The 17,619-nt window shown below is 38.0% G+C and overlaps 2 protein-coding genes across 2 annotated transcripts in view; both read right to left on the minus strand.

The window, feature by feature from the left end:
- The window catches only part of LOC107036169 (retinal-specific ATP-binding cassette transporter), a 26,203-nt gene extending 15,415 nt beyond the window's left edge, over positions 1-10,788 (minus strand). Inside the window, exons 1-2 of the mRNA XM_015253924.1 lie at positions 9,664-10,788; positions 3,459-7,432 (exon numbers count right to left, since the gene is read on the minus strand). Coding sequence (XP_015109410.1) covers positions 3,477-7,432; positions 9,664-10,696 — 4,989 coding nt within the window. The 5' untranslated portion in view covers positions 10,697-10,788 and the 3' untranslated portion in view covers positions 3,459-3,476. The remainder of the gene's footprint in view (positions 1-3,458; positions 7,433-9,663) is intronic.
- A 271-nt stretch (positions 10,789-11,059) lies between these two features.
- Positions 11,060-16,476, minus strand: LOC107036115. Its single transcript, XM_015253856.1, has 2 exons — positions 16,210-16,476; positions 11,060-11,874 (listed from the first exon to the last, which is right to left on the minus strand). The coding sequence occupies exon 2, from the start codon at positions 11,747-11,749 to the stop codon at positions 11,060-11,062; it is 690 nt and encodes a 229-aa protein (XP_015109342.1). The 5' UTR covers positions 11,750-11,874; positions 16,210-16,476.
- Between the last annotated feature and the right edge of the window lie 1,143 nt (positions 16,477-17,619).

Here is a 17,619-nt window from a genome sequence, read left to right on the forward strand (position 1 = left end):
ATTCAGAACTCTCAAAAGTATGTGGAAAAAGTGAAAACTGAAAAAAAAAATTTTTCACCGGGGGCCACAGGGTCAGATTTTCGGTTTTTACTTGGAACAATGGTCAGATTTGTTAACACTTACATTTTTTATTTGGATAATGCATGCAAGCGTAGGGACAAGAGTGGCTAGAATAGATTCTGCAACCTTCTCCCCTTGTTGGGTAAAAATGTCAAGGCTCCACATACATGTATCTCCCCTCCACCCTCTCGTGAAATGTCGATTTTTGAGATTAAAAAAAAAACAATAATTGCATTTTTTATTTCAATAACACATGAGTAAACAGGGATATGAACGCAGATTTAATATAGGCCCATAGAATTACGGGGACCGGCAAGGATTTGGAAAGTCTGAATACAAGTCCTGCTTACACCTAACAAGTGCTGAAATAGGACATAATCAGAGGTAGAAAGGTCTCGGAAGCCCTTGGGAAGAGGCTTCCCAAGACCTATCCAGTTCTGAATGGAAAGACCTAAGTAGAACTTGTCAGGTCCAATTATTCGACTCGGGCAAAAAAGTTTGTTTTCCGAGGTGAACCTCTCCTTAACTCGACACTTCCTTTTCACTCAACAAAACGTTGATAAAACATTATTCATCACGCTTATGTTCTGATCACAATAGGGCATCTACTTCAATCACTAATTTACTCCGAACTGCACACGATGCATCTGAACATCGATGTAATTAAACAGTCTCTGCCAACTCAATTGATTAACAAAAAAAACCATTCCTTATAACACTTAGATTTGTTCATTAAAATAAAATTGTGGTTAGGTGATCTGTCTTTGCAGATACAACTAACTCTCCCGCGGTATCAATGTATTACCAGTATTTAGACTAATAAAAAAAACGACAACCTTTTGTAGAAACAACCAACTTCTTGATAGAGAAAACGAATGCCTGTGTCAAATGGAATTATGCAACAAAATCATCCCAGTTTGAACGTTCTACTTTATTAATAGGCTGGGCGAGACCTCAATTTATGTCTCATTATTGAAGGTAAAGCGAATTCTGTTATGCGACATTGAAGGCATCAAAGTTCATTGGAAACGGATCGTAAAATTTCAATTTCTCGGATGAAGTCTGAAGTTGCTGAAAATAGATTCAATTTTTTTTAGGTTTTCAGATGGTCGTGCTGGAATGTGAATGGGAATATTTAAAATGCCGTTTTCAAGTCGGTTTTCATCTTTTTGAGAATTCTAATTGCTCCGTTCTATGCTCACACTAAATGGCATATTCTATTTATATTTCTGTTCGGATTATGAACACAGCAGGGGAATTACAAGTGGATCCATTCATGTTCGTATCAGCGCTTCGGCGCTTCTCATCTAAATTTCAACTTGGGAATTTTTCAGTTCGAACTCCGTTAAAAATTGAGAAGAATAAACATGGATTCTCAGAGCAAATCGAACAATTCACGATCCTTGAATGCGTCTTCATGAGTCTTCATCGGGATCTTTCGTGGAAATGTTTTAATCTAATACTCCACATTTTCATTTCTAATTTCCGTCTATTAATGCTCTTTCGTTATCATCCATCGGAATCATCAATTACTCCGAAATCAAGCACAATCTTTACAATAACACATCCATGAATCTTTCCTTGAGTTTCGAATTTTTAAGTTTGAAGTTTGAGTGGCGGTAGTTTATCGTTTTCCTCTTATCATTAATTGAATCATTAATCCCAGTAATGATGACGCTGTTGATGATTTTACTCTAAGCTGACTAATTGGTGTGTCCAATGAGGCATTCGTTTGCTTTCCAAGTTTGTATTTACAAGTAGTGTAATGTAGTTGTACATTTGTGATGAAGGCTTGAAAATCTGTTCTACCATTCCCTCTTTCGCATGGACGTTTAATCAGCGATAAGGAGTTTCACATTAGGCCTTCGTATTATCGTATCGTACAACCCACGGAAACAGCACTTTACCTCATAATCGATGTCGTGACTCCGACACAGAAGCAGTTATCAGACTGCATTTTTATTCGTATTTGTACAGACGTGTTAAGTAATTTACTAGAAAAACCTAGCGTTGACTTCAAGAAATATTCTATTGATTTTCTATTGGAACTTTTAAGAATCCTATGTAATCCTCTTCAATAGAATCTGCTGAATATTTCTATTGATATTTTGAGCCTATTCTATTACGGATTATGCAACCTTATCGTGTCATTTTTTGAGTGATATTCGATGGAAAAGAGTCGACAGATTTTGGTTTGCCTACAGAAAATCTTGGTTATATATTTTTTAGTTTTTTTCGCTGTGTTTGTATTTATTTATTATGACAAAATGCAGGAAAAGAAAGGTAGAAAATTAATGTCCAAGAATTACTAAGGTAAATGTATCTAAGCTCGTCCCTGTCCCTATGCTCGTTCAGATGTCGCGAGCTACGACATTTTAATCATTTTAACAGTCTCAAGAATCTATTAAGAGTGAAATACGATTGGAGTTATACTTTTATTTGATAAGGAAAGTTCTCGACACTAATGAACAATAATTTATTGAATAATAAGAGAGGAAAATCCCATTCACATCAACTGGTGCTACAAGAGAGTGAATTCTTAAACCGCAAGTTAAGAAACTCACAATTTTAAAATGTCGATATCCCCGTCTAGTAGTAAAATAGGATTAAAAATCCCTTGACTGAGGTTTCGGATAGTTGAAAATTCCATAAAAATGCATAAATTATAGTAATATCTTAATATTTCACTGAAATATCGAAAAATAGAAGAACGAGATCAGTCGCGCGTGCTACGCACGCGCCGTCTCATCTCCTCACGTAGTGACACTTCGGTTTCAGGCTTACGCTTACGCTTATTCGAGATTTTCCAGATATATCGAGATCGATTCCCTTTCTCCTGTTTACGATAGGATACGATACGTTTACGCGTATTGGTCATTTTCGAGATATATCGAGATCGATTTCCTTTCTCCTTTTTACGATAGGATAGGTGCAATGGAAATGACATGATCCTATGCTCGATTTGCCACCGACTGTCAACTGATAACGGATGATTTGAAGATTCATAGCAATGAGATGTTTTATTTCAAATTACTTCTTTTCTTCCTTAAATTTGTTCCATCCTATTTACCAATAAATTCCTTTTAAAAATTGCTATATTTGGGACCCATGTATTCAAATGTACGCTTAGCGCTATGACACTGTTCGCGCGCTCGTTACCCGAGTGGAAATTTTGGTCAGGTCTTGATGAGACACTGATCAAGTTATGATATCAGATTCTGATCAGGTATGTAACGCTATAATTTTTGGCTTTTCCACTAGGATACTCATCCTCTTCCACGTCGAACGTACGACCTCCATAGGTAGTGGGGATGAGATTGCGTGTCAGAGGGTTAATTATCAGTATCCCGAAAAAATTGGAGTTGCTATATTAGGTAATTACCAAAACTTCTACTCACCTCCAGGTATGAAAGGACTTAAACAGGCGCTCCTCGGGTGCTCTTCTGCCACCATTTCTTCGGCACGTTTCCATTATCCTGAGGAGCATCATCGGGTGCTCTAGCAAACTGAATGAACAACTGCTCAAGTGTCGAAGAAAGCACAGCGAAATCTTCGATACAACTGTAGTTATTCTTCAACTCATTCAGCGTCGTATACATGATCGTCCAAGTGGCCTCTGGATCAGTGACATGATACCCAATAAATCCCGAATTTTCATCGGTTAATTTGCACACCAAGTGGCTCTCGATTCTCCTCCTGATATTCTCCACATCCGCATAACTGCGATTGGGTGAGAGTTTCACGTGAATATTGTACCCAGCCCCGAAGCGTTGTTTCAATTCTTGACTAGCACCAACGCAAACTAGCTGACCTTTCACCATAATAACGAGTCGATTGCACAGTACCTCGCACTCCTCCATACTGTGCGAAGTGAGGATAATTGATTGCCCAGAGTCTTGACAGATTTTCAATGTATTCCACAGTGATCTCCTAGCTGCCGGATCTACACCAGTCGTCGGTTCATCCATCAGAACTAAAGATGGATTACCAATGAGTGCCATTGCAATATTCAATCGCCTCTTATTCCCTCCACTGTACGTGCCACTGGGTTGTGCAGCGCACGCAGTAAGATTGAGTTTGCCAATCCACTTCTTAACGACATCATGTACTTGACCCCCTGGAACCCCTCGAAGTCTCGCGAATAAGTACAAGTGATCCCAAGTATTAAGAGTCTCAATAATAGCATCCTGCTGTGGACAATAGCCCATCTCTTGCAGATATTTAATCCGATTGCTTTCAATATTGAAATCCTTCAGCCACATCTGTCCCCCATTGGGCAATTCCTCCCCAGTCAGCATTCTGAATGTCGTACTCTTGCCCGCTCCATTGACCCCAAGCAGCCCAAAGCACTCACCCTCTTTCACCCTGAAACTGATCCCCTTGACCACTTCAAGGGCCCCATAATTTTTCCTCACATTATGAACAAGAAACACATTTTCGTTTTCCTCCTCAAAGATTCCATTTATCTTCTTGTTAATCTCATCAGCAACGACCGCCTTCTCCTTCATCACCAACTCATCCATCCCCATAGTATTCGCCTTCCACGACTTGCCCCTTCTGATCCTCATCATGACCCTCTCAACAATCTGAAGCTCGATCACAAAAATAACTCCGAAGAACAAGAAGAACGATCCTACCATAAAAACCATACTAGTGCTGAGATTTGGAACTTCCTCGAAGGGACTCTCAACAAAATATGGGAATGGATTTTTGCAATCGCCATTGGAGCACTGGGCCTCGCAGCACTCGTCAATGCTGATGCAGGCCACCTCAATCAATTCACCAGTCATCCTCCTACACCTTGCGTTCCTGGAGACCACTCCGAAGAAAGATACGTGTCCATAGGTGAAGCTCAGATACGGAAACAGTTGGAAGAGTCTGCTCTGGACCTTCCTAAACACCTTGAAGGCATGATTATCCCACGAAAATGTCACAGCGACGAGAATCATCTCTACGAACCCGAGGATCAGTGGTGCAACACTCAAGACATTTATCGTTGCATTCAACGTCTTCTTGAGGAAGCTAGCCATGTACACAAATGGTAGCATACTCATGCCAAACAGTATCATCAGCGTTAAGAATACGAGAATCTCAGTGCCCCGATAGAAATGGGTTCCCAGTGATATGTCAACCATGATGAACGTAGCAAGAAGCAGTAAACTTGATACAATGTACTGTGAGAAATCAAACAGGAACATAGAACCCCAGTACGCGAATTTCGAGGCTCCAGTCATGTTTTGCAGCTGTTTAACGCCGGAACGAGCTTCCAGGAGAGGTTGAGTGACGTAGAGCCCAATTGCTGGTGCGAGGAATACAATGATAGCTAAAGTTATCATGGGCCCATCAACACCATCAGTTTTGGCAATTGCCCAAGAGGATGGAAGCTGTTGAGCTGACACCTGAATCCTGTAAGACTCGTCATCAGTTATGGCCTTTACAATAGCATTCGAAATAGCATTCAAGGCTATAGGAATTCCCAGATAAGCTGTGCCTGAGTAGAATCCATTGGCCCTCATCATGTCACCGGTTCTATTGAACTCAGCAGAGGTGATGTATCTATTTCTGTAGATCCCGATGTCTCTGAGAGATGCCTGCAACAGGGCATCAGAGACACTCAAGTTTGAATCCGATTCAATGATGTCAGTCTTTCCCCCGAATTCCCTGACCCCAGTTGCATACATATGCGCCAAATATGAATTTGATGATTTGACGAAGGCTCTAGGGTAGCTGTAAGCATCCAGGGTCAACGTAGTGGGGCCATCACGAGGTCCTTTCTCTCCGAATGCCATCAGCATCATTGTGCATGACAGACAAGGCAACAATAAGCTCAACCAACAGGTCCAAGGATTCTTCCTCACGAATATGATTTTCTTTATCAAAAAGGCTCTGAAGCACTGGATAAAGTATGAGAAACCTGTTATCTTGTGGGTAGATCGGATCTGGTCGTTGGCGTCTACTTCGTCAGTCTCCTCTCTAGTCACCCTCAAGAACACTTGCTCAAGAGTTATTATGGAGACACTCATTCCAGTGATCCCCAGCTTTTGTTTCAGAGATTCTAGTTTATCCAAGGCCTCTGGTAATGATTCTGCCATGGAAATGGCAAACACCATTTTTCCCTCGTCCTGGTTCAACAACTGAGCTGAGATTCCTATCTCCTGAATGATCTTCGATGAATCACACCATGGTTTTACCGATAGTGTCACCTCCACTTGACCATCCCCGTACAACTTCTTCAGGAACATTGAAGTTCCATAACTTTTCAATCTTCCTGTGTGCATTATTGCTATTCTGTCCCCAAGGATATCAGCCTCCTCCATGTCGTGTGTGCTTATTATTATCGTTTTCTCACCCCTCATTTTGAGGACAATGTCCCAAACCTCCCGTTTACTCTCAGCATCCATTCCAGAGGTCGGTTCGTCCAGGATCAAGACGTTGGCGTCACCTATTACAGCCATCGCTAGGCAGAGTCTTCTCTTCTGTCCCCCTGACAACTGCTTCGGAATGAAATTACGTTTTTCTTCGAGGTTGACTTTATCCAGTAGAATTTCAATTTCTTCCTCGAGTTCTTGCTTGCTTTTCTTCTCTGCTTTGAGGGTTCCAAAGAAGTTGAGCTGTTGATAGACTGTTAAATCTGGGAAAACCATGTTCTCTTGGGGGCATAAACCGATGTTGTTTTTTATGGCGTCAGGGTCTCGTTTGATGTTCTTGCCGTCTATGAAGACTACACCTTCAGATAAGCTTGTCAGACCTGAGAGGATAGACATCATTGTTGTCTTCCCTGCACCATTGTGACCCAGCAGAGCTGTTATCTGGCTTTTGTAGAAGTCCATTGAGACTCCCTTCAATGCGTAGACCATCGACTGTCTGAACCAACTAGTTGAGTAGACTTTCTTCAATCCTCTGAGTCTTATTCCTGGCTCCAGATCTCCCTCAGGGACATTTTCAAACTCTCGTTTTATGATTTTTGTCTTCTCAAAATCAATTTTGTTCTCGTCGTCCTCGACTTTGTGACGATTTTGGAAGAAGAAGAAGGGGTTTTGACTGACTCCGTATTTACCCGGACGCACAGCGTAGATGTAGACGGCCATGTAGAAGTTGAAGAGAATACCGATGATTGAGAAGATCAACATGACTCCGATGCTACCTTCGGCGGGGGCGTCTAGGCTACCGGTGATGAACATGTTGGACCATCTTGTACCGATGAGTTTACCCTCGTAGACTGTTATTTCTTCGAACATCCGCTTTAGGAGGATGTTTGGGCAGATTACACCCACGTAGAGGAGGAAGTGGCGGAATGCCAGACCGGTGGCGAAACGGGCGATGTTGTTCAGGATGACGAGGAACATGAAGGTGGCAAATATTCCATGGGACGCTGAAAGGAAGGAAAAAGGCAAGATTAATAATAGCCAGGGGATTTTTTTTAAAGGCCCGGGTGGATTATCTTTCGAACGTGGTCTTGCTTGTTTATTTTATTTTGATAATCTGAAATGGTCTCCAATTGCTATTCAGTTTTACATAGCCCTGGAGTCTCCAAAAATTATGGTTGTACAATCAAAAAAACGTTGAAGAAAAGCTGAATATTTTCAAAGAGCTTTTGAATAGTGTTGGGAAATAAACCCGATAGAAAGGAAATTGCAAATTAATAATTTGATGTATGCAATGGCTGTTAAGACGTCATTTGTCACAGTAGTCAATGGCTGTTAGATCGTTAGTTACCACGATAAATTATCTATTCACCATTTCCTCACTATCGGACTTAATTCTTAATCTTTATTAAAAACGCTCTTTGAAGGGAACACGCTTCTTGATCCGCGGACAAAATCTCCGCGACAAAACTGAAGATAATTTCTCCAGCGACAATCGTATTGTTGATATCTGATCTGCCGTCAATTTATCCTTGGTACATTAGATCCGTCGATAATTATCCGATATTTCATGTGTTTACAATTCCGGATGGTAAACAGTAACGAGCGAGCCGATGACCCCCTCGCGTTTCGATTCGAATCAAATTCACCACTTCACAATGTTTCCCCATTTGTTTTATCACCGATAGCCAGGTTAGCTCACACGAAATTTGCTTTTAATTCACTATTATACTAATTCAGTATTATGAAATTTGAATTTAATTTGATTTTAGTTCAGTATGATTTGTAATTTTGTGTTGATTATAATGTATACTTATCAATCGTAATAGCGGGCTTCTATGAATCGAGGGGAATTTGTTTGCTGAAGTGGCGGAAGCATTGTAATTGTATGTAAAATATGAGTTATCGAATTGAAAATTACAAATTAAATGTTATGTCTAAATTGTGAGTTAATTTTTTCTTTTTTGCACTTGATATTATTTCAAAAGAGGATGAAAGCTGAATGAAATCTCCGGCAAATTTGTCGGTGATTATTTTGTACTTCGGAAATAATGGATGTGAGGGAAATTGTCGGTGGAAAATTTGTCAATGGATAAATTGTCGGTTATTTTGTCGTGAAAATTTTGTCCGCGGATCGAAAGTTACGGAATCTTTGAATGGCGAATTATTTGACAGGACGAAATAATACCCAAAATTTTGATGACATTTCAATTGATGATAGTACTGTGACATAAATAATAGAAGAAGACAATAATGAAATGAGAGTTATAAAAAGAGAACCTATTCGGAAGAAAATTGTTAATTTATTATTGTCCACTTGTTTAATATTTAACTATCTCACTGATGAGTAACTTCAGATATTATCAATTAAGTGTAGAAACTGGGGGGATGGATATTATTATGGATTAGTATTTATGGCTCCGACCTGAAAAGTGCTGACCGAATTATTCGAGTTATATTCCATTCAGGGGATTTCACAGTTTTTCATTACGAAGAACAAGAGTATACTTTGAGTAAGTATTTTATTTATAATTGACGAACTTCTAGGTCAATGTCTTCCAAAATTTTACAATAAATAAAAAGAAATCAAATCACATTATTTCACAGGAAGTAGTGATCTCATTTATGAAAAAACGTCGTTTCAGTGTTTTGTTGATTGATTAAACAACAAAAACTGCTGAGTCATTGTTTTCCAAAATTTCATCATGTGTACTTTACAGAAAGACATATAAATTGCAATTTTTAAAATTCAAATCACATAATTTCGCACAAAGAAATCACGCCATTTGTGAAAAAACATGATTTTTTTACGATTTTTCACGCCCCAATCAGAGACGTTCTCGACCTTATGTTTTTAATTTATTCAAATTCCTTTGAGCCATGATTAAGTCAACAGCAAAAAAAACGTTTTTCACGGATTTTTTGCGAATAACTAAAAAACCTAACTGACAATCTAATCTGTTTTAAGTTTGATACATACACACACATTCACACATTCAAACCGGTCTCTAAAAAGAGTCGGGAGAATTTCTAAAAATCATGCAATTTTCACATTCGATTGTCGGAATCACAAAATAAATTCCTCCCCTCGGGCCGGAAATTAAAAATTTCTTTGAAATCTTTAAATTCCGAGACACACAGCAGAAAATGTAAATCTCAATGGGATATACTCCTCTTCTTTACAACTTTCCTACCGACTGACTCACTTTCAAATTGTGATTACTCATCAGGTACTTACGTTTCCAAAAATATGATGACAGATGATATCCAAAAGCGAGCACATGCCAGCAGTGAATAAACAACACCAGCCACACAATAAACGGATTGCCATACGTCAAAAACGGAACAACTTGTGGTGGCATAAAATGTTTCATAATCAGCACAATTGGAGCCAGATAGCAGGTGCTAAAAATCGCCCCACTTATCAACCAGCTGAAGAGATTCATCTTAGTGCTGACTCCATTCACAGACATCAGAATATTGATTCCAATGTATTTCTCATTTGCGGGAAATGAGATCTCGATGCAGAGAATGATCAGAAAAATAAATCTTATGATCTCTGCAAAAGTGTCTCCCCCAATAGTAGTTCCTCTGTCGACCCTAGTGTAGGGTGGATAAGGCATTTTCTGAATTGAGATTTCTGGTTTGTACTTTTTCACTTTCGAGATACTTGCAGTGGAAACCCAGTTGATGAAGGCCTCGTCCAGGCACAATTGCAATGGAACTATGGGCGATCCCATTACAATATCATCAGCGAGATCCCCATTCTCCTCAGGATCGTACAATTCCTTTCTGAGAGCGCTACCCATTCTAATCTTGTATTTAAAATTATTTGGTATCGAATTATTGACAACAGTCTCAAAAACAACACCCAGTGCATCGACATGATCTTTATTGGCCACTTGATCCCTCGTTAAATCCTTTATCATTGTCTCTTCAGTCGGAGCACCATTTACATTGGACTCTGGAAGCTGAAGGCACGTCCGTGTGTAGTGCATCAGATCTATCGTTGCACTATTCTCGGGTGTAAAACGAACTGTCGTATCTCTATGGATCATGCTTAAGATCTCCTTTTTAGATTCAATCTCATAGTAGGTAGTTGTATTGATGAATTTGGCTGAATTGTCAGTCATCAATCTGACTGTTTGTCCGATCAGAAATAACGCTATTGGGATCAGTATCTGGGCTATCAGGGATTGGACCCAGCGCTTCTTGCGAACCAAGAAGTTCTTCTTGAGGAGGAGAAAAAATATTCCCACATTCCCTGCCATTTTTGTATGTCTCTTCAGTTCTGATTGCGATTCATGGGATTATGTAGTACGTGAAGCGAATAGTACGAGCAGCAGGTAGTACGTGAAATAAATAGTACGTGATGAAAGACGGGCTTGCATGTTATCTGAAATGAAGAACATCGGTTAGAAGTTTTTTAACTTTGTATCGAAAGTTTTTTTTTTAAACCCTTATTGGCGAATGGCATTTTTAAGAACTCTGATTGCAGACCTCGTTTTCATCTCGATCTATAAAATTCACATTTATCAAAACTGTCATTTTCCGCCTAGTACGTTAATATTCTTTCTAAAAAAACATAGGCAACATCTCGAATCGAAAATGAGATCTCGAACATGGCGGATATCTCAAACGAATAGAGAAAANCTAGTGTAGGGTGGATAAGGCATTTTCTGAATTGAGATTTCTGGTTTGTACTTTTTCACTTTCGAGATACTTGCAGTGGAAACCCAGTTGATGAAGGCCTCGTCCAGGCACAATTGCAATGGAACTATGGGCGATCCCATTACAATATCATCAGCGAGATCCCCATTCTCCTCAGGATCGTACAATTCCTTTCTGAGAGCGCTACCCATTCTAATCTTGTATTTAAAATTATTTGGTATCGAATTATTGACAACAGTCTCAAAAACAACACCCAGTGCATCGACATGATCTTTATTGGCCACTTGATCCCTCGTTAAATCCTTTATCATTGTCTCTTCAGTCGGAGCACCATTTACATTGGACTCTGGAAGCTGAAGGCACGTCCGTGTGTAGTGCATCAGATCTATCGTTGCACTATTCTCGGGTGTAAAACGAACTGTCGTATCTCTATGGATCATGCTTAAGATCTCCTTTTTAGATTCAATCTCATAGTAGGTAGTTGTATTGATGAATTTGGCTGAATTGTCAGTCATCAATCTGACTGTTTGTCCGATCAGAAATAACGCTATTGGGATCAGTATCTGGGCTATCAGGGATTGGACCCAGCGCTTCTTGCGAACCAAGAAGTTCTTCTTGAGGAGGAGAAAAAATATTCCCACATTCCCTGCCATTTTTGTATGTCTCTTCAGTTCTGATTGCGATTCATGGGATTATGTAGTACGTGAAGCGAATAGTACGAGCAGCAGGTAGTACGTGAAATAAATAGTACGTGATGAAAGACGGGCTTGCATGTTATCTGAAATGAAGAACATCGGTTAGAAGTTTTTTAACTTTGTATCGAAAGTTTTTTTTTTAAACCCTTATTGGCGAATGGCATTTTTAAGAACTCTGATTGCAGACCTCGTTTTCATCTCGATCTATAAAATTCACATTTATCAAAACTGTCATTTTCCGCCTAGTACGTTAATATTCTTTCTAAAAAAACATAGGCAACATCTCGAATCGAAAATGAGATCTCGAACATGGCGGATATCTCAAACGAATAGAGAAAATAAGGCGGTTTTCATGAGTACAATCGTCTTGCGCCGAATTTTCATGAAGCCCGACTAACGAACAAAAGAGAATTCAGTACCATTCTACGAAACATGGATAAACGAATCATAATTATCCAAATCATTTAGATAAGAGGAAATAGTAGATTATGTCATCCGGCGATAAAAGTATTATCTGGCGAATGTGGCTTTATAATCCGAGCCGAAGGCGAGACACATCACATTCGCCAGATAATGCTTTTATCGCCGTGTGACATATGATACTTCATGTCGTTGGACAAAGCGAGCAAAGCGAGGTTAGAATTGCGGTTTATCGGGCCTAATGACATAAATAGAATAATTTAACTTTTTCAATATTGCGCTTACTAAGGCTTTCTTCGATCAAAATTGATTAGAATTAATAGCTAGAATTATGAGATTATCTCACATTTTTTACGTCAACGATAGGAAAATGTCAATGCGATATAGGTAGTGAAAATGATGATAGATTTTGTCACTTCGAACAAATAATATTAATATCCAAACACAAAATTTCTGATATGAATAAAAAGAAGCTGTGACTCAAAATTCCAAATTAAGTTTCAATTTTCAATTTGGTGCTGAAAACACGAGATGATAATATTCCGAACACGTAATTATATTGATGAGATGAACAACAGATTAATTGAATTTACGTATGAACCAACTGAAAATTGATAAGTGTGAGCACGCCAGATACAACAAATATTTAATTCCAGAAATTCACATTCTAAAGTGTGTTCTAGAGTCAAGGATGTGTGAATATTCAATTTGACAACAGAACTCGTTTTTGTGGCATTTTTCGAGTAAAATTGAAGGAAATCACGTGAATGATGACGTATCTGAGAACAACTCATTAAGGAGAACAAGTTTCATTGAGGTGAAAAATGCGGTTGCCATTTCAAAAGAAGTACTTTCAGGATTATGCTTGCAAGCTGCAAGCATATTTATTTTGAGCTGAAAGCTCAAAATAATGCATGCATCGAATGTCCCCCTCGGAACCCTACAACTTGTGTTTCGAACATTTTTTTGTTACTTGGCCGCCTTAGGAGATATTTGGCTGCTTTGTTTCAGATGGGACACCCTATATATTAGGCTGAAGCCAGCGGGAGCAACTCAGCAGGAGTTGGGTGTAGTTTATGAGGGGGATTGTACGGCTTCCATTATAGCGTGTCTCTCACGCTACATAGGTACACGTATGAAAAAACGCTATAGGATTTCCTATAGGATATCCTATAGGAAATTCTATGGAGAGTTCGAACATTTTCTATAGGATTTTTCTGATAGGATTTCCCACAGGATTTCCTACAGGATTCCCTATAAAATTTCCTATCAGATTTATGACCGTAATCCTGACCCGTGTGACCAATTGGTTTCGAGTCTCAATTTTGTGTGTTACTTTCTATAGAAAACCCTATGATGAATTCTATAGGAAATCCTATAAAAATCCTATAGGAAATCCTGTAGGAAATCCCACCAGAAAAATGCTATAGGGAATGTTTGAATTCTCCATAGGATTTTTTCATACATGTAGCCACGAGTTTAATCCCCCAAGCCAATTAAATAACAACAAATAATTATTGCAAATATTTCTATACTTGAAATTTTTTTCTAATGTACATGGAGGGTGGGAGAAGACTTCTGGGGGGGATCCGGCGATTTTTAATTACTTCTATGAGGTAAATAGGGGTGCAAGTGAACGCAAACACTTATCGTATCGCATTTTTTTGAAAAGGCACCTGCAGGGTTGGAGAAGTCCTGAATAAGCCATTTCGTGGTACGTTAATTAGATATTTTCAATTAATTTTTAATAGTTATTGGTATTGTATTTCTATTAGAAATTCTATCAGTTTTCTTGCTAATTCTATTGAAAAATTCGGCCGCTTTTATGGGTATTTTTTTCAACAGGAAATGTTTGATAGAAACTATTTTATTGAAAAAATCGATAGGAATTCACCTTTTTATATATCTTAATTTATTGACATAGTTTTAAGAATAAGATAAAACTAGTACATTTAGAAACAGTTTAATGGTAAGCGTGAATGTTTACCGAGTTTTTGTAATCGTTGAATATTTGAATATTCGAATAGAAAAATAAATATATGAATATTCCGTTAGAAAGATATAATAGTACATTGTAGACCGAGTGCGGAAAGTCATGTTTTCCCCGCTCGAAGTGCACACTGAGAAAAAAATTAGTTCTGTCGAAAAATTATATGTTCCCCTGAAGAGATCTTTTGGTGTGTTGAAACAACTGACTTGTGGACAAAAAATAAAATTTCGACCAAAACTAATGAGTCAATTTCACTGCTGAGTATAAGTCTCGTGGAATATTTCAGAAGACAAGGAAAATAGCAAAATTTGCATAGATATGAGGCCATGAGCGGGAGCACTCGACCATTCAAGACATACGTATGTCCTTAATTACTATATTCTTGCATTATAGTGCACTTTGCATTTCCAACAAGAATCTGCAATGAACGGTCTATTCATTCGAATAATATTCATGGGGACAATTTTTGCAATTCTTGGAAACGTATGAGAAAAGTAAATAAGGGGGCATTCAAATATTACGTTACACGATTAAAGAGGAAGGGGATCAGTAGATCCCCAGATTGCGATGTCATACTGTATTATTTTTTCATTTTTCATCGAGGAAGTCGCAAATGCAATTTTGTTCCCGTCCCCTTTTTTCACAAATAAAAAAGGTTTCACCAAACCTTCAAACCTTATTTTTTTATGCATGAAATCAATTCCTGGTAAAATTCTAAATATGAATAATCAATTAATTACGATTCCCAATAAATGATTTTTATGATAGAAAATTGATTGCTCATAAATTATTTATAAAAAATGCTCACAATTTTAAAAAATGTCAATTTTTTAATTATTTCATCAATCTCCTTTTAAAAGTAGATGTACAATTTTTTTTAGATTCTTTAAATGTTTTCTAAAGGTTCAATATCGAGATTATATTTCAGATCTGCAAAATTTAAATAATAAAGTCTCCGTAAACTTAGATTCAAATGGAGCTCAAATTAAAGCTCTGATATTCGACTACAAAATATAAAAAAATTTCATCGGAGAAAAACTAGCCAAGTACTTGAATAGGGAAGGGTGGGGTAAAACGGACACTTTAGACTTTTTTAAAATGATTCATAACTCAGAAAAAAATTGATCAATTGAGCTCAGTTTAGGCTCGTCACAAAAGGAAAGAATTGTTCTTTGTATTGAAAGAAAAATTATTAAATTTTATCAATATTTCAACCCCTCATTAACATTTTAAAAAAATCAAAAGTGCCCGTTTTACACTCCTGCTTCCTCTATCCTTAATTTCCCGCGGAATTCTTAGTGGTCCAGTAGGAATTTAATCGAATTCCCTATCGAAAAAGCTACCTTTTTTATTTTTTTACACTACCTTTTTTGCATCCTTGTGACTATTTTTACAAACAAATCTCAAAAATTTCTGTATCTCCCCGAGGTTCGCAGGTATTTATCAAAAACTCACCTAAAAGTTAAACTGACTTATCTCCTTTAAGCAGTACCGAACTACTTCCCACGTTCAATCTAGTTTCTATTATGAATGCACAGGAGACGAAATTAAAAAAAAATCATAAGAAAAATCTCTGATGAATGCGAACGAACATTTTTCGAAATTTATTTAAAAAGTAGAAAGACTATTTAAGGAGTAGATGACCCGGGTTCACTACATCAATAATGGAATGAGCTAAAGAAAACTGCTATGGTAGTTGGCATTCTATACCATCTGCCTGAATTGGTATTCAATACCACTTTCAAAGTCAAATGTTGACGATGCAAAAATATGGTGCGTGTTGTGTTTCTATGGAAACATGAGTCACTTGTCAGCAATTATTATCAAATATCCATGAGGGTCACCTTTCGAAATGACAAACGAAAATAACTGGACGCTAATAAAATGTTGCAAACAATTACTGTAAAACTTATTTGTCAGAGATCTCAATATATAAATGCAAAAATCTGATGACAAATGCGCGTCATGTGACTGAGAAAATGTTGTCCTAATTAGAATTAACTCATACCAGATAGTTGACGACGAGCTCCTTGACACAACGGCTATCCACAAAAACATTGTTCTTCGATGATTTCTCTGTTTATCTTAATCTACTAACTGTTAATACTATCGGTTGTCCATTCTTTTCGTTGCACTGATCATGTCACTCACAAACAACATCCGGAGCATTAGATCAATATCACTACATTCGAGTGACGTTTTGTTTTAATGACGTATATACTGGCACAGAAAATTGGGATGAAGTGCACAGCACAATGCAGCTGCACCCATTCGCAAAGACCTCATTTCCACAGTGGCAGCTGGCACTATACGACAATGGGAACAAGCATTCGGTGAGCAATGACGGAATCCACTTTACCATCAGTATGTTAGAAGTTTAAATGGTAAGAAGTTCCCTATGTTCTATGAAGGCTGGGTAAAGGGCTCTACTTTGCAGTCTGTTCGAATCCTCCCATTTACTAAAGATGAAAGAAACGTGAAGTTGTTTTCTATCGAAATATCTCGAAAAAAAAACACGGCATTTTCAAATTCTTCAGTGGTAAATTTTTTTTTCACGTTATATATATATATATATATATATATATATATATATATATATAATATATATCATCGGTGAAATTAATAAATTCTGTCCTTTTATGGAGACCGATTATTTAAAAAAATTGAAGATAATTAATTGAAAATGAAAAATTCTTTATAGATTCTTTTACTCTACTTCGCTATTCACTTCAATCATTAGTCAAATTCTCTTTAATTCATTATCAATATTTATAAGGTATTCATGAGAAAATGAAATTCAATGAATTCCATTTCTTCATTTCAACACATGAATAGATAAGCGCGCGCGAAAGCGCGCGCACAGATCTTGTATTCAGAATTTGAAAATGACAGTTTCGTTCAGACCTGAGTAGAGCCCCGGATCGGGGGGTTTGACTGACTCCAAAAAAGTTAGTTGGTACCCCACGGGAAAGGCGGCGTTCCGGTCGAATTGTCGGTAAATGTGAGTCGGGTGCGTGTCCCGCTGTGACAGGGACAGGTTCGGAGGGGGACTTTTGTCCTCATTGTACTCAATGTACTCAATGTTTACTTTATGTTTTTCAGTTGATTTATTTGCCGATTATAATATTATTTTTTTTATTGCAGAGATTAAGGGATGGAACGGGGCTTGATGGATGGGGGATTTAATTCTCCATTGACCTGTCTTTGTATCATCCCTTAATGTTAAGTAGTCGGCAAATAAATCAACTGAAAAACATAAAGTAAACATTGAGTACAAGGAGGACAAAACTGCTCCTCCGAACTTGTCCCTGTCAAAGCTGGACTGCTACTCCCGAGTTACTCGCGCACCCGACTTACATTTACCGACAATTCGACGCCGCCTTCTCCGTGGGGTACCAACTAACATTTTTGGAGTCAG

Source organism: Diachasma alloeum, unplaced genomic scaffold (assembly GCF_001412515.2).
Source record: "Diachasma alloeum isolate Michigan unplaced genomic scaffold, Dall2.0 Dall_scaffold_00206, whole genome shotgun sequence".
Lineage (NCBI taxonomy): Eukaryota > Metazoa > Arthropoda > Insecta > Hymenoptera > Braconidae > Diachasma > Diachasma alloeum.